At 39.9% G+C, this 22,731-nt stretch overlaps 1 protein-coding gene across 7 annotated transcripts in view; it reads left to right on the forward strand.

Moving 5' to 3' along the window:
• R3hdm1 (R3H domain containing 1) overlaps nucleotides 1-22,731 on the forward strand; it is a 139,578-nt gene that overhangs the window by 110,286 nt on the left and 6,561 nt on the right. For all 7 annotated transcript variants that reach the window (XM_052736816.1, XM_052736814.1, XM_052736817.1 and 4 more), the window contains 4 exons: nucleotides 3,779-3,933; nucleotides 10,085-10,236; nucleotides 16,519-16,622; nucleotides 20,013-20,185. In XM_052736816.1, the coding sequence (XP_052592776.1) occupies nucleotides 3,779-3,933; nucleotides 10,085-10,236; nucleotides 16,519-16,622; nucleotides 20,013-20,185 (584 nt within the window). The remainder of the gene's footprint in view (nucleotides 1-3,778; nucleotides 3,934-10,084; nucleotides 10,237-16,518; nucleotides 16,623-20,012; nucleotides 20,186-22,731) is intronic.

The following is a 22,731-nucleotide window of genomic DNA, read 5'->3' on the forward strand; positions in this document are numbered from 1 at the left end:
TTAACCACACAGAGAACAGTAAGTGGTGATTATAGATGAATGTTTTCCAAGTTTTTTTCTTAATATTCTACTATGAGTATCTTTTATCATCACCTGATTATCCCATTTGTTCTAGAAATGTTAAAATAATTCTTTCAAATTTTGCATATTAGATTCAAATTGAAACAGCTTCATAGTCTTCCTAATCAATTCAGTAGCTCATGGTTAATTACGTGAAATTTGTGTCTCAGCTGCTGGATAGTTTCCTAACAGAGGTTTAATGTACTAGTGAACCACAAACTTCAGACTGATGGGATTTGTAAGTGAAGGTGACTAAATATCCCCCACTTCATAAACTAATGTTACATTAAAACTTAAACTGTTGCCATCAGAAAACATTCACTAAAATGGTTTGTGAGAAACTGGTCTTTCAGCACATAGTAAGTAATCCTGTTTCTGCTCTAAAATTTATTTTTCCCCATTATTTTAAGTATACATGCTGAGTGTCTACATTCATATTAATTCCTTTATTCTGAAAGGGCAGTGGTAGGTGTTAAAATTTCTTTCTTTACTCTTAAATGGTATTATCATTCCCCCCCCCCTTTTTTGGTAACAGTATACACAAACCATGAAAGGAAGAATTAGCAAGAACAAGTTCATGTTACCAGTTGTTTTGAGGGATGGATGTTCTATAAGGTAGTGGACAGAATTGGCACATGACAGCATCTTAAGGAAAAGACATTGTCTTTTCTTTTCTTTTTTTTGTTTTTTTTTGGTTTTTTTTTTTTTTTTTGGTTTTTTTCGAGACAGGGTTTCTCTGTGTAGCTTTGCGCCTTTCCTGGGACTCACTTGGTAGCCCAGGCTTGCCTCGAACTCACAGAGATCCGCCTGGCTCTGCCTCCCGAGTGCTGGTATTAAAGGCGTGCGCCACCACCGCCTGGCAAAAGACATTGTCTTTTTTTTTTTTTTTTGGTTTTTCGAGACAGGGTTTCTCTGTGTAGCTTTGCGCCTTTTCCTGGAACTCACTTGGTAGCCCAGGTTGGCCTCGAACTCACAGAGATCCGCCTGGCTCTGCCTCCCGAGTGCTGGTATTAAAGGCGTGCGCCACCACCGCCCGGCCCGACATTGTCTTTTAAAGTGCCTATCATTCTTATTTTTTATAAATCCACTGTTGGTCATGGACGCATTCACTGTTTATGCTGCTTGTGAATGGACGTATTAATGTACAAATGTAGACTCATGAGTCAGTGGGGTAAATGGATTAATTAATTTCTATCCAAAGGTAGTGTGGTCCACAGCACAGCCATACCATCCTATTCACACTGGTTCTTCTCTGACCTCAGAAAGAGAAGTGTGAAACTCAAATTTGATTACCAGATATGATTAAGTGGGAAAGACCTAGCCTGTATGTGGGTGTACCATCCCAAAGCCTGGGAGTAGAAAGGAAGGGGGATGAGGGAGCAGAAAGCCTGCTAACACAGGCATTCTTTTTCTCTGCTCCTTGGCCACCGGTGTGAGCTGCTCTGCCTTCCCTCCATGATGGACTGAAATATCTGAAACCGTGAGCCAAATAAACCCTCCCTCCTCGAGACAAAAGTGTAACTCAGAAAACTGGCCCCACTCTACTCATATAGTGTTTCTTCACTGGGATTCTCTTCTACCTTTATTGTGGGCCATTCAGTCCACACACTGTATCTGACTATTACAGACCACTTTCTGTTCATCAGACAGGAGTTTTCCCCTTTATTCCAGCCTTTTTTTTTTTTTTAACTTTTTGTTGGAATATTTTTTTTCTTTAAGCCAAATCACAGACATTAAGTGAGTGCCATACCAGTAAGAATTCTTCTCCCTCTTTCACAAGACTGTTCATTCTCCAGTTTCGTAATTTTATTGTCTCAGTGTCATCATGTCTTAAAGATGGCCTCATTCTCATCATTCATGTCACCCCATTGGCAAGTACAATACAAGTTCTCCTCTGTAAATGGACATGCATTATCTCCAAACGTTAATGATACTAATTGTATATGTCTGTATATGACAATTAGTAAAAATGGAAATGGGAATTTAGTGACAGATTCTGTAATGTACTATCCAGGTGATCCTTAATAAACTGTAAGGATAACATTCAGACTAGAAGTTTAATAAATGGTTCATACGTTACTTAGCATGTAAGAGGTCATATGTTTGATTCTCCAGCACTACTCTAAAAACCAAAAAGTTAATATGTAGAATACTTGCTATTTATTGGGGAAGTATGACTACTTAGTTTTAAATACTTACAAAGTTCAATTATATCACAGTGAATTCTGCCAGGGAGGGTGTGTGGTGTGTGTGTTTTGAAAAGTGGCATCTCAGACATAATGTTTCTTGGTGGTTTCCCATTTTTGTTCCTGTCTTAATTTTTTTAAGGACAAAAATGTGTCAGTGTATTCGTGTTGATAGTGCTTACAGTTTATAAATTTGAAGTGTTTATTATTTGATGAACTGAAGATAGGATGGAATGTTGTTAGGCCAAAATGTTTTTTTGCTCTCTTCTTCAGTCCATGTCCAAACTTAAGCAGTATTGGAAATGCACAAGAGAAGAAATAGTAGACAACATATTATCAGTCTCTTTCTTACAGAGAAGAATCTAGAATATGCATTTTAATCAACAGCATTGATGCCCCTGTTTACATACAATGCCTGAGGTTTTGGTATACTTCCTCTCACTTTAGAATTAAATGAAGATGAAAATTAAAATTTATTTATCAGTATATGGTGCAATCAGAGACAGTCTCACCAGCCTTTGCCTGCTGACATTTGCATTGGCAGCACTGGTGTTCTATGTAAAAAGCTTTTGTCAGTGCCCTGAAGCTAAATAATGACTTGTTTTCAATCAATTTCTTTTTTTTTTTTTTAAATGAGAGCATTTTTGATAATGTTTAAAAATCTTTCTTTTCACTAATTGGTATTCACAAAAGAATGTTCTTAGATTCGGGAAACAAAATAAAATTGATATTCAAAGCTTACTCATTGTTATAGATTCTTAAAAGTAAAAAGTTTACATCATAAAAGTAAGCATGTTCTTACCACTTAAGTTACCAATCAAGTTTAATCTTCTTAACGATCTGGCTTTTTGTCAGATGAAATCAGCAATACAGCCAGAAAATGATCCTTTAAAAGAACTAACTGGCTCCATTCACCTTATGTTTCTGACATATTCCTAAAGAGATTCATGTCTTGGTTTGTTTGTTTGTTTGTTTGTTTGTTTGTTTTTTGTTGTTGTACTACTAAAAAAAAAAACAACTTGAAACCATTCTAAAAACCTATCCCTTACACATGCATAGTCTTTTTGTTCCCCAGCAGGGCCACTGCTGACATGTGACTTATACAGTTGCATAGGTACACATTCATTCTGTCTTTAATATTCTGCTCTTACCACATGAAGTTTGTAGTTTTTTTTAAAGGAGTGGTACATATTTACCTCTGGACAGTGCTCTAACAAATAATGTAGGCATCCTGATCCCCAGAAACTTGTTATCATTAAGTATTGTAATGCAAACTAATTAGTGCTTGTTCTTTGTTAGCCAAGACTGTGACCCATAGAAGAAATCTTTACACATATTTTGTTTGACTAGATTTGGGGGAGGATTGAATTTTATTTCATAGTAAACCTTATAACTCTTACAATAGGCTTGGAGATTTGCTGATGAAGTAAAATTCTGACACTTTGAGTCATACAGGGCTTGCTTAAAATACAGAAATACACTATTACTCACAATAAACTCAAAACAAGATTTAACTCATTTTACCATTACAGGTTATCAAGTTATGCCCAACCAGCAGCAAAACTACCAAGGAATAGTTGGAGTTCAGTCACCCCAGAGTCAGAGCCTCGTGGGAGGCCAGCCAAACAGCACTGGAACTCATATCCAAGGAGTGGTCATCCCCTACCCTTCAGTGCCATCATATCAGGTATGTTTTCTCTCACCTGCTTTAGGGATAGGTGATTTCAGATCAGCTGAATCTATAGCTATGGCAAGGCCACACACCTGTAATCCTAGCGCTTGAAAGGCTGAGACAGAAAGATTGTAGGTTTAAAGCCAGTCAGGACTTGTAAAGAAAGCTCCATGACAGCCTGGCTATCCAGAGGGTTCTTGCTTCAAAAAAATAAAGTAAAATGCATCACTACAATATATTCTGTTCTTTTGTGTCGGCTTGTTTTTAGTTTTTGGTTTTGGTTTGAGTTTTTGAGACAGTCTTATTATTGTACCCTAGGCTAGCTTGGAGTTCACTGTGCAGCCTGAGCTGGACTCAAGCTTATGGTTCTTCACAAGCATGTGCCATCACACTCTGTTCCTTTAGTGTTAGGGAAATGCTTTGTAAGACAGACAGCATTATCATCCTAAGAATTTTGTTAAGTTATATCAACTTCATTTACCCTCACTTATTAATACTTAGAATATTTGAACCATATTGATAATGCCTGTAAGTTTTGCCTGGTACTGTGTTTCCAACTGTATAGCTATCTAAGCAAGTGTTCTGCTGTATTGTTCACTTCCCTAGAAAGCCTTCTTTGGAGAGAAAAAGGAATAGAAAGGAAAATAGAAATGTAAATAAGTGTTTGCTATAATAAGATATGGTTATGCCGACCATAAATCTATATTTGTAGAATTTGTATGTATGTACAGTTTCCCAAACAAGACTACTATTTTCTTTAGTTCCAAAATGTTACGATTTATTGTGTATTTAAAATGCCATGGTAGGCTAGTCATTGGTGTCACACACCTTTAATCCCAACACTCAGAAGGCATAGGCAGGCAGATCTCTGTGAGTTCAAAGCCAGCCTGGTCTACATAGTGAGTTTCAGGACAGCCAGAGATATATTGTCAGACCCTGACTCAAAAACAAACAAAAACAAAAGCCAAGGAAGGCCAGGCATGGTGGTACACATATTTAATCCCAGCACTTGGGTGGTAAGGGTAAACAGATGTGTGTGGATTCAAAGCCAGCCTGGTATACATAGTGAGTTCCAGGTCAGCCAGGGCTACTTAGTGACACCTCGTCTCAAGTAAACAAACTCCATGACACTTTTATTTTATTTAAATCGAGGAGTTTGTTTTGTAGATATAGAACAATAGAAAGATTATTGTTTCCCATATAAATAGATTTCTTTCCTATGGTTTTTTGGTATTGTTTTTGTTTTTTGTTTTTTTGTTTTTTGTTTTTGAAGAAAGGATTTGTCTGTAGCCGGGACTGTCCTGGAACTCGATCTGTAGAATAGGCCAGCCTCAAACTCACAGAGATCTGCCTGCCTCTTCTTCCCTAATGCTGGGATTAAAGACATTCACCACATTTGACCTAAACAGATATCTTTATTATGATATGACATTTCCAGAAATTTGCTTTTCCTTCTTTCTTCTTTAGAGAGTGCTCTAGTTTACTTTCTGTTGTAGTGATAAACACTATGAATGACCAAAAGCAACTTGGAGAGGAAAGGCTTTGTTTCATCTTACAGCTTAATAGGCCGCTTATCAGAGAAGGAACTCCAGCAGGGTAGGAACTTAAAGCAGAAATCATGGAGGAATGCTGCCTTCTAGCTTGCTCCTGGGCTTACTTACATGCCTATCTGTCTTACACAATCCAGGCCCACCTGCCCACAGTGGATGGGTCCTCATAAATCAATAAGTTACCAAGAAAATGCCTTACAGCCATGCCCACAGTCCAGTCTGGTTGATGTAATTCCTCAGTTGAGGTTCCCTCTTCCCCATGTGTCAAGTTGACAATAGAAACTAAGCAGTATAGGAAGTAATTTGTAAGTGGGTTTAATTTATTAACCTGCATGTTTTCCACAGCTAAGGAATGGAATGTTAAAAACGAAGTCCAAAGGTTATTCAATTGTTATTCAAATAAAAATGAAAACTTCTGCCGGGCGGTGGTGGCGCACGCCTTTAATCCCAGCACTCGGGAGGCAGAGCCAGGCGGATCTCTGTGAGTTCGAGGCCAGCCTGGACTACCAAGTGAGTTCCAGGAAAGGTGCAAAGCTACACAGAGAAACCCTGTCTCGAAAAACAAAAAAAAAAAAAAAAAAAAAAAAAATGAAAACTTCTTACCATGAAGAGAAAAATGTTCATAGATTACATCTAAACATAGGTAAACAAATTGGTGATCTTGTATAGATGAGTAGCAGAGAGATCACAAAGGAAGCACTGAGCATGTGAAAGAAAGGCCTGCTGCCAAAGGTGGGGAAGTTAAGAACCTTTAACTTCTGCTCATGGTGGTGCATGCCTCGGAAGGCACAGGTGGATGTCTGTGAGTTCAAGATCAGCCTGATCTACATAGTTCCAGCCTAGCCCAGGTTACACAGAGAGATGCTAGATGCTATTTAAAAATAACCTTCAACTAATTTTGCAAGAAAATTAATTAGTTTACAAGGCATAAATTAGTTGTAAAGATATTTAGAGGATGGATAATGATGTAAGCAATTATATAAGCATATTCTATATAGTTCCAGAAAATGTTAAGTATTTGCAATGTGAAATTATCAAGGAATTGTGATGAAGTAGTTAGAAATATCTAGCTTTGAAGTCTATTGATAATACACAGGAATTGCTAAAAGGAGATATATCATGAAAATAGTTTTACATCTTTTCTTCTCCCTCATGTCCTCTGTGCCTTTTATAAAACCATCATTCTTGACTTAGTCACATAATCTTCCCCATACCTAGACAGGCAGGGTTGGCACCAAGCGAGAACCACTGCCTTCTACAGGTCTGTGGTCTTACAGTCTAATACAGAGCATCAAGCATCTCTGCTCTGCTGTCAGATATTCATGTAAAAGAGATTTGCCCTTGGTTTTTAGGGACTCACAGTCTATTTTCAGAAATGTCATTTAAATAAAGTATAGCGTTGTTAGTATAGTTTTTTGTTGTTGCTTTTGGTTTTTTTGTTTTGTTTTGTTTTTTCAAGACAGGGTTTCTCTGTGTAGTCCTGACTGTCCTGAAACTCTCTTTATAGACCAGGCTAGCCTCAACTCATTGAGATCTGCCTGCCTCTGCCTCCCAAGTACTGGGATTAAAGGCATGAGGCACCACCACCCAATTTAATAATTATTTTGAGAAATCCACTGGGTCTGCTTAAAGGGTAAAGGAATTTATTAGGAAGGAAGACTCACTACAGGAAATTTATCGGAAGGTCCTGGAAGGCCGAAGTACAGTCCCGTGAAGTATAGTCCCGTGCTGTTCTTGCCCCTGAGTCCGTTCCAGCATCCGAGGCCACGCCTCAGGGGCAGGTGCTTCAAGGTCATAGGTAGATTGGACAGTTACCTGTTACATCTCTAGGGGCGGTGCTTCAAGGTCATAGATAGAACAGATATCCAATACTAATAATTTTTAAATGGAGCTAGATGTTGAAAATAGTTCCTGTTTTTTGTTTTTAGAGAGAGCATGTTTTTGTAGTTTTGGAGATTGAAGCATTATGCTTGCACTATAGCATGCATTTTTTGCAAGTTCTTTATCATGTTATATCAAGCAGCCCTCACACTGGGTAAATGTGAAGGTAATAGAGATAGTGTTGTGGCCAACTGCGAATGGAAGCTTCCTTTGTCATGTTTCTACCATTATGGGTAGATGAGTACAAAGTGATAAATTACCATCTGGAAAACAGGCCAGGTCAAATGATATGTGCTTAACAGTGTGTTCTGAAGCCAGGCGGTCTTGTGTGTGAGTGTGTGTGTGTGTGTGTGTGTGTGAGTGTGTGTGAGTGTGTGTGTGTGTGTGTGTGTGAGTGGATTTTACATCATCTCCCTGATCCCTCACCTCCACCTTGTCACTTGCACCACACCACCAGACCAACTCTACTGTGTTGCCCAGGTGAGGTACAGGGCCTGTTCACCTACAGTTGGTGAGGGGTAGGGCCAGTTCTCCCTAGAGTTGTAGCTAGTAAGGGGCGTGGCCAGCTCTGTGCAGCCCTATCCTCACTGTTTTCAGTGTGGAATCTCACCACAGACTGGGTCTGTGGCAGGGCAGTGGACCTGGACATTTCCTCTGACAGTAACCCCTGCCGGGGCAACACCATGTCCCTGGGTGGCAGTGCAGGCTACCCAGATCTACATGGTCCTGCCCATGCTTAGCCCTTGGGCACTAAGATGGCCCTTGTTGGCAGTGCAGGTCATTCTGGCTGGAATGGACCTAGTGGTAGTGGAAGCTACACATTCTTAAGCAGCATCCCTTTCTCTTTCTTTTGGAGTTCTGATTCGTTTGTTTGTGTGTTTGTTTGTTTGTTTGTTTGTTTTTTGAAACCAGATCTAACTATGTAGCTCTGGCTATCCTAGAACTCACTATGTAGACCAAGTTGGCCTTGAACTTATTTAGAGATCTGCCTGCCTCTGCCTCTTGAGTGATGAAATTAAAGGCATTCACCACCATTTCTGGCAGATTTTTTTCTTATTAAGAATATATTTGAGTGCTAGAAAGATGACTCAGTCCTTAATACTGCTTCTTGTGTAATTATCAGGACCTGAGGTCCATCTTCAGCACCCACAACAAGGGGCAGCAGTGCACACTTGTGATTTCAGTGTTGGGGAGACGCAAAGAGCACAGTCCCTGGGGCTTGCTGGCCCAGCCAGCCTACTGGGAGTGATGAGCTTCGGGTTCAGGGAGAATTTGTGTCTAAAGATATAAAGGAGAGTGATTGAGGTACACCCAATGTCTACCTGTGTCTTCAGTATACACTATATGTACACACAAAGTGTGTACAAACACAGAAACTCACTCAGAGTGTTTCAGTTGGTTAGATAAAGCTTTGTCATTTCTCACTTCAACTTATACAATTGGAAATAATCTCAAAGCATTATATACCTCCTAAAAGACTGAAATGTGAAATGTTTTACAAAGATGAGTAAATCAGACACATAGTTATTTGTTTGTTTGTTTGCCTGTTTAATTTGTAATAATTTCACCAAAATTAAGAGTTTACTTTGTATTTTGAGATGACTGATTACAGGTTGCATTTTAGAAATAAGGCTTAAAGTTAATTAATCTCTTTTTTCTTTTAAGCTGGGTTTCACTGTGTAGTACTGACTAGCCTAGAATGCAGTGAACTTTAGAGAAATTACTTAATTCCAGTCAACTTATCTATAAAAAGGGATGTTGCTCATCATGGTTGCACATACCTGTAATCCCAGTATTTTAGAGGCAGAGGCAGGAGGATTACAGCAAATTTTAGGCTAGCCTGGTTTGCACTGCAAATTTAAGACCAGTTAGAATAGCAAGACCCAAACAGCAACAAAAAACTCAAAAGGAACAAAAAATTGCCAAGAATTTATGAAAGTAGTTTCTTGGGTTGTTGGAATGTTTTAATGAGATAATACACAACGCATTTGGAACCTGGGAATAAGTGCACCGTAGTGTTGACCTTCACTATCACCATTACCATCACTTGTGACATTATCACTATCTTAAGTTTATATGTTGGGTTTATTTAATAAAATCACTATATCCCACTATAATTTTATGGTACAGTTATAAATCAGGAAACCTTATGATGCCTGTGTGGTTTCTGATTTAGAAGCTGGAGAACTGAAGTAGAGATCTAGCATGACCATCCAGTTTGTTCTTGTGGAGAATTGAAAGTCCCCTTCCCAGATGCTTGCTGCACTAACTCCTTTAGACGTTCAGAGCAGTCTCTCCTTTCCTCTACTGGAGACACACGTCCAGCTTTTCTGATGTGGAACTGCAGTGTCTCATGGGTAGTCAAGTGAGGGGTGGCCAAAGTTCCATAGCTCTCAGTGTAACCTAGTGTGCTTCACTGAGACCCTCCCTGCATCCTTGTCAGCTTTGCCTGAAGGTAATGAGATGTCTCTTCCTTGTCTCATGATCATCCTCTTGCTTGGGTCTTCTTTTTTAAGAATAAATCATACTTTTCAAAAATCAAATGCACTTAACCTATTATGTGGTTTGTGTCAGTCAAAAACAGTAGCTGGCCCAAGGGCACATAGACTATTATGGTGGAACTGTGGTGACCTTTTCTTACTAACAATACTTTACAAGTTTATAGGAACTTGACATGAACATCTACAAGGTTTAGAAAAATATTTTTTCTATTTAAATTGTCTTTCAAATTCTAGGTTTCACTGCCTCAAGGTTCTCAAGGAATTGCCCATCAGACTTACCAACAGCCTGTTGTGTTCCCTAACCAATCTAATCAAGGATCTCTGCCTACAACAGGAATGCCAGTCTACTACAGTGTCATTCCATCTGGCCAACAAAGTAATTTAAGGTGAGTGTGACTGCAAAGCCTACTCCTCTGTCTTGCCACTGTTCACAGGAATATTGTGTGATGCACCACTAAAAGTTGACCAAAGGGCTACAGTTAAATAAATTACAAAACAGAAAAGATATGATGATTTCTAGTTATCTAGTAATTTTTTTAGATTTATTTATTTTTATTTTATGTATGTGTGTTTTTCTGCATGTATGTAAATGCAACACATGTATGCAGTGCCCAGGGGAAGCTGAAGTGGGCATTGGATCCCCTGGAGCTGAGGTTAGAGATGGTTGTGACCCATTAGGTGGGTGCTGGGAAATGAACTTGGATTCTCTGTAAGAGCAGCTATGCTCTTAACTACTGAACCATTCTCAAGGCCCCTTTGTACTAATTTTTAAACATTCGTGTGAGCTGCTTATCCCAGCCCATTTGAAAATAGAAATTTACATGGATTTAAAATCTTTGAAAATGGAGTCTAGAAAGATGGCTTAGCAGTAAAGAGCACTTGGTGGCTCACCACAGTGTATAGCTCCAGCTTCAGGGGATCTAATGCCTCTTGCCTGCACAGGAACCTGTACTTACGTGCCCACATGCAAACACCCACACCTAATAAAAATAATAAGAATAGGGGATGGAGAAATATCTCAGCAGTTAAGATCACTTGTTGCTCTTCTAGAGGACCTAAGTTTGGTTCTCAGCACCTATTTCTTGCAGCTAATAATTGTTTATAACTCCAGCTGGCTTCCACATAAATAAAATAGATCTCTTTTGGGATATTCCTGAACCCTTCATGACTGACTAATGGTAATTTGCTTATCCCTAGAAATATTGTCCCTCCCTTTGACAATGTATGGTGAAGCACTATTCTCATTAATCTTACCAATGAAAAATCAGGAGTCAGGTATGGGGTAAAAACCTGAAAGATCAGAGAAGCAGGGGAACAGCCACAGTCACTGTTTACCTCTCCAGTACCTCTGTCCAAAAGGGACTGAGATCCTCTCTCTGCCCCCACCGTACTACTTCCTGTCTACTTTCTGCAGTCCTGCAAACATCTATGGTTAATTTTGGTTGGCTAGTGGCTGGCCTTGCCCTCCAACTCCAAGCTTTATTTGTCAGAACACAATCAGAATAGGTTATCACACAACAGTATGGTGGCTGTTCTCATGGGTTCAGCTTTAGGACTAAGGTACCAGCAAATTGACTGAGGCTGAGACTCAGTCTAAGAGTTTGAAGAATGACATACAGAGCAGAAGCAGTGCAGAGGGGGCTGAGAAGCAGGCGAGGCTCCTGTGTGTCCGTTAATGTGCTCTGAAACCTCATCATTTACTGCAGTAGCTAGCATTCGTTGTCAACTTGGTGCAACTCAGAATCACTTGGGAAGAGAGTCTCAATGAGGGAATGCCTAGATCAGACTGGCCTTGGGCATGCCTGGGGTTACGGGTGGAGTTGTCTTGCTGGCCTCAATTGATGTGGGAAGACTTACCTAAAAGGGGGCCCACACTATTCCCTGGTTCCTGAATTATTTTGTTTGTTTGTATCTTGTTTGGTTCGGTTTTGATTTTTTTCAAGACAGACTTTCTCTGTGTAGCCCCTGCTGTCCTGTAACTCATTCTATAGACCAGGGTGGCCTCAAACTCAGAGATCCGCCTGTCTCTGCTTCCCAAGTGCTGGGATTAAAGGTGTGCGCCACCACCCAACTGGGTCCTGAATTGTAGGAGTAGAAAAAGCAAGCTAGTTGAGCTTGAAGCACACGTGTATTCATGTCTCTCTGCTCTTAACTGTGGATGTGATGTGACCGTTGGTGTCAGGTTTCCAGTGCCTAGACTTCCCTGCAATAATAGAGTGTAACTGGGAATAGTCAGCTTTCTCTCCTAAGATGTGATGTGACCATTGGTGTCAGGTTTCCAATGCCTAGACTTCCCTGCAATAATAGAGCGTAACTGGGAATAGTCAGCTTTCTCTAAGTGGCTTTTTTGTCGGGGTGTTTAATCATAGTACCAGCAATGAAAGTAGAACAATTATCAATCAGCAGAAAAGGAAACAGTTAGATGAAAAACTAACTATAAAAGGTCGTCACTCATATATACTGCTCAAGTGTCAATTCTACTTCTGCAAACTAAAAATTTGCAAACCCTTCTCTGTCCTGAGATTGGTTAGTAAAATTAGGCCATTTTTTTCATAAATGAAATTGCCCTTTTAACATGAAGATGGATGTCACAGTCAGATGTCATATCATCCACCAAAAAGATTTGAAGGGCCTGAGGGTGTGGCTCAGCTGGGAGAGTGCTTGCCCCAGCATGTGTGAAGCCCTGGATTCTAATCCAGCACTGCTTAAACCAGGTGTGGTATGCACCAGGGAGGTGGAAGTAAGAAGGTCAGAATGAACTCTTTTCTAAAGCTAGCTCCATTTGTAGAATGTCAGAGCGTTCTTTGCTAACATACCAGAAAACATTAGTAAAACAGTCCTTCCTATGTTGGCTAAGGCTGGACAAAGTTAAAGATAGCTATACTCTTCTGAGTTTTTTCCATGGTCCTGAAGTGCTTTTGTGAGGGAAGATCAAGCTACAGAAATGGATCAGATGGTGGAGTTTTAGGATTTCCTTGTTTGCTGTCTTCAGTGCTTTCTTTCAGATATGATAACTCTTAACAGTATGAGGGAAGGTGAGAGAGGAGTATGCTGCCCCCATCTCTGGGTGTATGCAGCTTTGTAAGCTGAAGTTAGCCTTTCCTATAACAAAGTGGCCCTCCTCTATTCCACCTGTAGACAGCCCAGTCAGGGTGGCATGGGCTCCACCTGAAGAAGGGGGGGTGTGTCTTGTCACTCTTGCATCTAGACAAATTGCAGCAGTTATTTGGCATCTAAGTGTGTCATGTACAGAATTAAGGAAGGATCTTTCTAGGTAGAAATTTGTAATTAACAGCAGTTTTTAAAGCAGTAGCACTCTTTACAGAAAATGTTACTTCTGCTTCAAATGAATAAAGACCACAATATTTCTGACATTAGAAACATCAATTAAAAGTTCCTAACACTTAGCCTAGACAGGAATAAAAAGTAGTAAAGCATAAATCCTCAACTGTGCCAGATGACTATTGTCTTGAGGTCTGTACAACATTGTGCCTGTTAATAATAATAAACTATATTGTGTACTTTTGTTTGAGTTGGGGCTACAGAGATGGCTCAGTGGACCACTCATTGCTCTTGTAGAGGACCTGGGTTGGGTTCTCAGAACCCGTAAGGTGATTCACAATCATCTATAACTCCAATTCCAGGGATCTAAAGCCCTCTTCTGACCTCCCCAGGCACCAGGCACACACATAGTACATCTACATACATTCAGGCAAACAATTGATACACATAAAAGATTAAATGAAATCTAAAAAATACTTTTAAGGTATTAAGATTGGGGGTAAAACTCAGTGGTAGGTCATATGCTAAGCATGTGCAGAATACGGGGCTTGATCTCAGCACTGCAAAAAGAAAGTGTAGACACACCCTTTTATCCTGGGAGGCAAGAGGCAGTATCAGGCAGATTTCTGTGAGTTCCAGGCTAACCAGGGCTGTGTGGTGAGATCAGAAGATGCCAGATGTGGTGGCTTACACCTTCAATTCCAGCACTGGGGAAGTGGAGGCAGATAGATTTCTGAACAACAGGCCAGCCTGGGTCTGCATAGTTCTAGGCCAGGCTGGACTGCAGAGTGAAACCCTGTCTCAAATATAAGTAATTAATAAAAATGAAATAAAACAATTTTTTATGAGCAAACTAGTGTATTCTTTAACATGCTTGTAGTGGCAATCTCAGTGTGATTTTGTAGCAATAACAGAATAAGTAACAAAGATTTTAGTTAATTGAATGAATAAAGTAAAAAGAAAAATGTTCTTTTCACTGCTAAATTATTGCCTTTTCAGAGCATCTCATTTCTTCTTTCATAGTTACAACTTTAGTTTGTTTATTTTACTTATTACATGGGTGTGGTGTGGTGTAGTGTGGTATGGGCACACAAGTGCCATAACACTTGTGTGGAGATCAAGACACCTCACAGTGAGTAGACCACAAGCATGTGAACAAGATCAGGTGAGGGTAGCTCTGTGGGCCAAGGAAACCTGAAAACTCCTCCAGACGTTGCCTAAGCTGTATTCTTTCTATTGGTCACTCATATTCATGTAGTATGTTCTGGGCATAATTAATAGCAAAACAAGTAGTGGGGTGGGGCACAGGAAACACTATTAACCTCTAAGCCATTTTTCTAGTCCCTTGAATCACTCTATTAAACCCTCCCTTTCATTACTTTCTCTTTCCATTTAATGGAACTCCTGGCTTACTTTCACTTATGCAGCAAAGCTAATTGTTGTTATTAAGGAATCATCAGCCTAGATTGCATATGAATCTGTGTGTATGTTGCCAGGAATTGAACACAAAGCTTTAAAAATGCTCCACACTGTTAACACCCCCAACTTTGGGGCATTTTTAAACATGTAAATGTAAACAAATACATATAGAATCCCCATGTGTTCACACTTAACACTTACAGTGACTATTGTACTTTCGTCTAAACCTCTGCTTCTGCCCCCTCCTATAGTATTTTGTTGGTTTTTTTTTTTTAGATTTATTTATTTTATTATTTTATGTGTTTGCATGTTTGCCTGCATGTATGTGTGTGCACCACATGCATGCCTGCTCTGCTGGGAGGTCAGAAGAGGGCATGGATCCTCTGGGACTGGGATTTTAAGACGGTTGTGAGCTACGGTGCTGGGAATGGAACCTAGGTCCTTTTCAAGAGCACAAGTGATCTTTACCACTGAGCCAACTCTCCAGCTCATCCTTTAGATCCCAGGTATCATATTATTTTAGTCATGAGCATTTCAGTATATTTAGCCCTAAAGATTTTTTAAATTCATATGTCCATCATGCCATTTCTTTTTTCTTTTCTTTTTTTTTTCAATTCCTTACATAAGAAAATATAGCCTATACATGTTTTATAAGTTCTGTATATGTCTTAGGAGCTGCCTGTCTCTGGATTTGACTGAGCATATCTATCTGTCTGTGTAGTTTCTAATTCATTGGGTAATCGAGTTCAAAGTAGTGTTTTTAGTACAATTATATGAGACAGTTCCCAAAAAATCATTGTGTTATGAAGTGATCCTTACTGAAAGATGGATTAATGGCTTAATAGAGACTGACCAGGCTGGTATTATAGATTAGGATTCCCGACCAATCATCATCCTGAAAGAATTTATAAAAGGGAAAACTGTGAAGATTTATAGTAAACCCATATTAGTTTGACTCTAAGTGCTATTCAAAAATATCTCAAGAACTTAAGTTTTTGTTTTGTTTGGCTAATTGCCTTCTATGTTTGCCTGTTTTTATGTTAGAATATGTCAGAGTGTTTTGTTGCCTTTATCTTTACTACATTTTTCCTTTTGTTTGTTTATTTGGGGTTGGTGTTTGTTTGTTTGTTTTCGAGACAGGGTTTCTCAGTGTAGCCCTGGCTGTCCTGGATCTCGCTCTGTAGACCAGGCTGGCTTCGAACTCAGAGATCCCCTGTCTCTGCCTCCTGAGTGCTGGGATTAAAGACGTGCGCTACCATGCCCAGTTTACTACATTTTTCAAGAAATAACATTTTTTTCTGAGTCTGATTATTGTCAAATTGCTCATTTTTTTTTACTTTTGAGATTATAATTTAATTGCATTTCTCCTTTCCTTTTCCTCCCTCCAAGCCTTCTCATATGCCCCTCCCCACTCTCCTTCATATTCACCTTCTCTTTTATGTAGTTCCATGAGCTCTACTCACACTACTTTTTATTTATAAATTACTGACTTCTTTTTTGTTGTTTTGGGTTTTTTTGTTTTTGTTTTTTTTTCCAGACAGGGTTTCACTGTGTAGCCTTGGCTCTTCTGGATCTCGATCTGTAAACCAGGCTGGCCTTGAACTCACAGAGATCCACCTGCTTCTGCCTCCCCAGTGCTGGGATTAAAGGCGTGCGCCCCCACCCAGTGTGACCTCTTTTTTTTAAATCACTATTTGAACACTACAACAGAAATGTTAGAATAATGGTAAAAATTTCAGTGATAGGGTTGGGAGTTTGGTTTTCAGTGTCTCGGTTGGTGCTGTGAACGTAAAGTGGTTTTTACTGAGTGATCACAGTTCAAAAAAGAGTTAAAATGAGGTTTGACTCCTGCCTGCCAGTTTGAAAAATATATCCATTTAAATAGATTTGGAGGAATGTTTATTTCAGGCTCTCAGTCATCTGCATTTCATTGTACTGTTTTCTGTGTTTGGTGTTTTATCCTATAGCTCTGCAGTTGGTTACTTACAACATCCAGGGTCAGAACAAGTACAGTTTCCTAGAACCACGTCACCATGCAGTTCTCAACAGCTCCAAGGCCACCAATGTGCAGGTATGTCTAGACAGCTGATGCAGAGGTTGTGGTTCATTCATTTGAGGAGAATTGACTGGTTCTTAGCTCTCAGAGTGCTGGCATACACTCAGATGTCTCATGTTCTGTGTTGAATCAGGTTGGCATGTGCAGCTCACACCTTCGCTTTCTAATACTAGGCCCATTCTTCTGCCTTCATTCTCCCCCTCTTATTGGGTTGGTAATCTTGGGGATCCTTTCCTAAACTCTCTTATTCTCTAGATCTTTCTGGGTAATCAGATCAGCCTAAGGCCTCAAATACTACCTTTTGCTAACACTTGGCAAATCTTGCTCCTACTTAAACAAAATCATGTAGCCAGTTGTCTACTGGACATCTCTACCCAGAAGTTTAAAATCATGTTAGACTCGATATTTCTTCCTTTTTACATCTCTTAGCACAGCCTCCATCTAGTGACTAGTGCGGAGGTCTCAGAACCATGACTCTTCTGTGGCTCCCTGTCACACACACAGTGACTATTTCTTCAGAGACTTCTTACCCACTATGCTGGTTTTAGTCTTTTTTTCATGTCTTTGCAATAATCTCTTACGTGTTCTATTTATTTTATGTTTTTATTGCTTTTATCGATTTTCCAACACACACATAGTTATAAAACTATTTTCCTGAAACAGAAATTTCTTCATATCATTCTCTGAATAAAAAATGGGCTGGAGCTATGGCTCATCAGTTAAGAGTACTGGCTGCTCTTCCATAGGACCCTTGTTCAGTTCCTAACACCCATATGATGGCTAACTCCAGTTCTAAGGGATCTATTCCCCTCTTCTGGAGTCCTCAGACACTGCATATACATGGTATGCACACATACATCCACACAAACAAAATTCCATACATATAACATAAAACTCAAATGGACTGCCCTTTTTCCTCCCTCCCTCACAAACAAGCCTCCCAGTCACACATGTGTGCTCATTCACACAGAACCTTATTTCTTACTACACTTCTTTTTTTCTTTTTATCCCGTTTTGAGACTAGGTCGAGGCCAAACTAGCCTACAGCTCACTCTGCTTCAGGCTAGCCTCAAATTCAAGGCTACTCTCCTGTCTCAGCCTCCTAGGTGCTGAGAATTACACTTTGACACCACAAGTACTTGGTTTACCGATTTTCCTTCTCCTAGAAACGCCTATCCCCCAGATCCTTTCTTTTTCAAGTTTGTTCAGAGCTTTAAAAAGCTTTAATGCTGTGCTCTGCTTCTATAAGATCTTGCACTGTATTTTCCTGTGGTGGTTTTTTGACAGATAAACAATGAGTGATTGTCAGTAAATGACTAACCGTGGTTATATCCAGCCTGAACCACTTTCAGCTGAGGCTTTTAGGAGACCTTGAGACATCCTGCCCAGTCAAGCTGGTTTTATATGTAGGGGACTGGAACCACCATCCTTAAGACAGGGGCACAGATCCTATCTCACACAGCTTAATGTTCTTGATAACAGGTAAAGTACATACTTAATACTAAAAATAGAACCTAGGAATATGATTCAGTGGGTAAAGGCACTTGCCACCGAAGCCTGACAATCCAGGCTTGATCTGTGGAACACACATTTTTAAAAAAAAACAAAAATGAAGTGTGGTGGTGCATATTTTTAATACAGCACCCAAGAAGCGGAGGCTGGCACATCTCTGTGAATTGAAGGCCCGACAGGTCTTTAAAATGAGACCCTGTCTCAACCACCACTACTCCTGCCATGTACCCACAAAAAAAAAAAACCAAACCAGGATATAGTGGCACACATGTGTAATCTCAGTACTTCTATGGTAGATGAAAGGCAGAGATTGAATCACTGGGAAGCTTGTGGGCCATGAAGCTTGGAGTATATATACAGCACAGCTGGAGATCCTGCCTTAACAAGATGGAAGTTGTCCTATCTCCTTACATGTGCCATGACTCAATGCATGTGTCTTTGTGTGTGCATACACACACAAAATAAATACATTTTTAAATGCTGTGGCAGTAGTATGTATGCAAGAGAAATAAGAAGGGACCCTTGTTTACATATCTGTACTGCACAGTTAGCAAAGTGTTTATTAGGGATGGTTGTCTGTCTCGCTCAACAGTACCCATGTGAAGGTCAAAGGACTATTTTCAGGGGTTGTTGGCTTCCCTCGTGTAGGTCCTAGAGATCAAATTCAGGTAGGTCATCCCGTTTGGCGGCAGGCACCTTTACCCACTGAGCAATATGCCCAGCCCTTAGCAAAGTGTTTTTACATACATACAACCCTTGCACTTCTCTAAAGCCAACCTAGTTGGTCCTGCCTAGCCTCCTTTTTCAAGTGAGAAAGCAGACTAAAGGAGGTGAAGCTACTTCCTTTGCCAGTTTGCCCTGGACAGGTATAACCTTTCCTCCTATTTTTGGTGTTATTTTCTTTTTGATTTAGTTTGGTGTAGGGGGGAGTTTTTCTGGTCCACTCGGCCCGAGGTCCAGACCAATCTCTCCCACCTGCGGTCCCACAACCACTTATAAAATAATTACTCGGAGGCTTTAATATTAATTTCAAACTCTATGGCCTATGGCTCAGGCTTCTTGCTAGCTAGCTCTTATAACTTAACTCAACCCATTTCTATTAATCTGTATATTGCCACATGGTCATGGTGTTACTGGTCGACTGGCATCTTGCTGCTCCTTGGGCAGTGGGCTGGTGTCTCTGCCTTTTTTTTCTCACTATCTCTTTCAGATTTTCCCACCTGGCTCCATCCTGCCCTGCCATAGGCCACTGCAGCTTTATTTATAATCCAGTGGGAGCCACACACATTCACAGCATACAGAAAGACATCCCACAGCAGTTTGTTTGTTTGTTTGTTTGAGACAAGGTCTCTCAGTATAGCACTAGCTGTCCTGGAACTCTTTGTAGACCTTGCTGGTCTCAAACTCACATAAATCTGCATGCCTCTTTATTTTTGGTAAAATACAAAATTTGTCTGTATCTAGAAAACATCTATTTTAAAAGTTAGGAACATTTGAGTTTACATTTTGTGCTGTTCTCTATGAGGTCCTTCCAGATGCTTAGGTCTGAAGAATCCCCACTGCTTGTTTTAGAAGTTCTTTGTTTGCTTGTTTTCTTGAAAGTTATGGTTTTTGTTTATTTGAAATAGGTTCTCACTACATAAACCAGCCTAACCTAGGCATGATTCTCCTGCCTTAGGTCCTGAGTGCTGGAATTCCAGGCTGTTTTAATGCCTTTTTAAACACACACCACTTATATGTAGCGCAGCTACACTGAGAGCTTCAATCTAGCTTGTATACATAGTTAGAAAACCTAATTCAGAAATGTGAAATTAGTGTTGTTTTCCTAGTGTTCTAAAATAGCCGTTAGCTGCTGAAACGCAGTTTCAGTGTACTCATTACCCTGATTTCCAGCTGTGCCACAGCAGCCACCTGGTGGAGGAATGGTGATGATGCAGCTCAGCCTCCCAAACAATCCACAGTCTCGGGCGCATTCCCCCCCACAGTGGAAACAAAACAAGTATTACTGTGACCACCAGAGAGGGCAGAAGTGCATGGAATTTAGCAGCATAGACAATATTGTCCAGGTAAGTTGTGTTGTTTGTTATCTGATTGTGTTTGTTTTTGAGTCAGAGTCTCACTGTGTAGTCAGTCCTGTGACCTAGAAATCATATTGTTCTACTTGTCTCTGCCTCCCTGAGATTAAAACTAGAAGCCACTACATGTGGTTTGGTTTGCTATTTAGAAGCAACCCTTTCATCACATAGGATGATAACACTGTATTTGAAATCTTTCTATGATTAATAGGGGCATTTGAACAGCCCTTACATCCAGACATTTATATCAGTATTCAGATATTATTTTCCAACTTTTAAAATGAGATCTTCTGTAGCCTAGGCTGGCCTCTTGATTCTTTTTTTTTTTTTTTTTTTTTTTTTTTTGGTTTTTCGAGACAGGGTTTCTCTGTGTAGCTTTGCGCCTTTCCTGGAACTCACTTGGTAGTCCAGGCTGGCCTCGAACTCACAGAGATCCGCCTGGCTCTGCCTCCCGAGTGCTGGGATTAAAGGCGTGCGCCACCACCGCCCGGCTAAACTCTTGATTCTTATACCTCACTTTTACTTCCCAGCTTATTTATATTTCAAATAAATTTAACCTAAAAATATATCAGAAGAGAGCTGGACATGCTAGCTAGTTCATGTCTTTAAATTTGCAGCCTTCAGAAAGCTGAAGTAGAATTGCAAGTTTGACAAAGAAAAAGAATCAAAAACCAGGTGTCTTCATTATGTTTCTATTTCTATGAAGAAACACCATGACTAAGGCAACTTATAATTTTTATTTATTTATTTTTTTGGGGGGGTGGTTTTTCGAGACAGGGTTTCTCTGTGTAGCTTTGCGCCTTTCCTGGAACTCACTTTGTAGACCAGGCTGGCCTCGAACTCACAGAGATCCACCTGGCTCTGCCTCCCAAGTGCTGGGATTAAAGGTGTGTGCCACCACCGCCCAGCTCACATTAGGACTTTTTAAAAGTAGGGGAAAAAAAGATTTCAAGTATATTTGATAAAATCTTAGCTGAACACACAGACAGTTCATGTATAGATTTGCTAACAGACTATAAATAGCCAATGAACATTAAATAATTAAACTGTGTTTATTTGATTTGGGTTTTTGTTTTGTTTTGTTTTTTGTTTTGTTTTGGGGTTTTGTTTGTGTTTTTTTTTTTTTTTTTTTTTGTGTGTGTGTGTGTGTGTGTGTGTGTGTGTGTGTGTGTTAGTGTGTGTGTGTGTGTGTTGCTGAGGCGTAGGTCCAGAGCCTCATGAGTGTTGGGCAAGTAATCTAGCACTGAGCTTCACCCTGATCTCAAAGTACTTCATATTTCAAATTGGGCAAGTTCAGTGAGACATAATTTAAAATGTTAGCAAACACCTAGCTACAAGCTCTCTTAGTGTTTCTGGGTTGTAGTATAAATTAATAATACAACTCTTTTGGAATGCCAATTGGTGACGTTTTCCCATTTTCTAAAACAAAGTACAAAGTCTAGTTCACAAATCCACTTTTAGAATTTTGTCTAGTAAAAGATGGTACAGCAATCCAAGCGCAGTGATGATATATGCCTGTAATTTCAGTTCTTAGGACACTGAAGCAGGATAATTATGAGTTCAAGGCCAACCTGGGCTTGAACCCCTATCTCAGGGAGAAAAAACAAAGGTCTTCAAAATAATCTTTAAAAATGAGTCTTCAAAGATGTCAGAGTTCTGCAAGAGAAGTTGTACCAGATCAAATGTACTGGAGCACCACAGGAGCTCTAGCTCAGGACAGTTTGGGTTCTAGTCTGAATTCCAGAAATATAGGAGACGTTACTGCCTCTCTATTATTAGAAAGGACGTTATTGGGACATCTGTCAAAATTGGAAAGAACTCTGTGGTTTGGATCATAGTATTATGCTATTGATGTCTTAGTGATGGTCCTGTGGTTTTATACGAAAATGTTGGGGACTGGAGAGATGGATGATGAGTTAAGAGCACTGGCTGCTCTTCCAGAGGACCTGGGTTCGATTCCCAGCCACCCACATGGCAGCTCCCAACTGTCTATGAATCCAGTTCCAGGGGATCTGATGTTCTGTTGAGGCTAGCACATAGTGCTATAAGTATATGTGTGCAAACTACCTGCATACACAAAATAATAAAGCATGAAGTGTCATTATTTTCAGAGAATAGATATTAATTTCTCCTGAAGGAGTATCATGAGCTGCTCACTCAAATTATTTTCAGGAAAAAAAAAAAAAACAAACAAGTGCATATATTGTATGCCACATCATCATTTCAGTCAGTAGTGTACAACATTGGTCAGGAGTGTCATGGTCAGCTATGGATGTGGCTAACTGGTAGAGGCCTAGTATGTTTGAGGTCCTAGGTTCAATCCAGTATTGCCTCCCAAAGAAAATAGATTATTGTGGAGCTGAAAAATTCCTGTCACCTAGCATTGTTTCAGTGATCTTGTAAGTGCACTTTAATGCTTATATAATTGTGGTATAACGGCATATTTATCAGAAGGCTCTCACATCACAAAGTCAGATAATTGTAAGAGAAGAAGCAAATGAATAGAAAGAAGATACAGCCTGAGTAAGGCAGTGCAT

This window comes from Peromyscus californicus, unplaced genomic scaffold (genome assembly GCF_007827085.1).
Source record: "Peromyscus californicus insignis strain IS unplaced genomic scaffold, ASM782708v3 Scaffold_14__1_contigs__length_90479793_seg_2, whole genome shotgun sequence".
Taxonomy (NCBI): domain Eukaryota; kingdom Metazoa; phylum Chordata; class Mammalia; order Rodentia; family Cricetidae; genus Peromyscus; species Peromyscus californicus.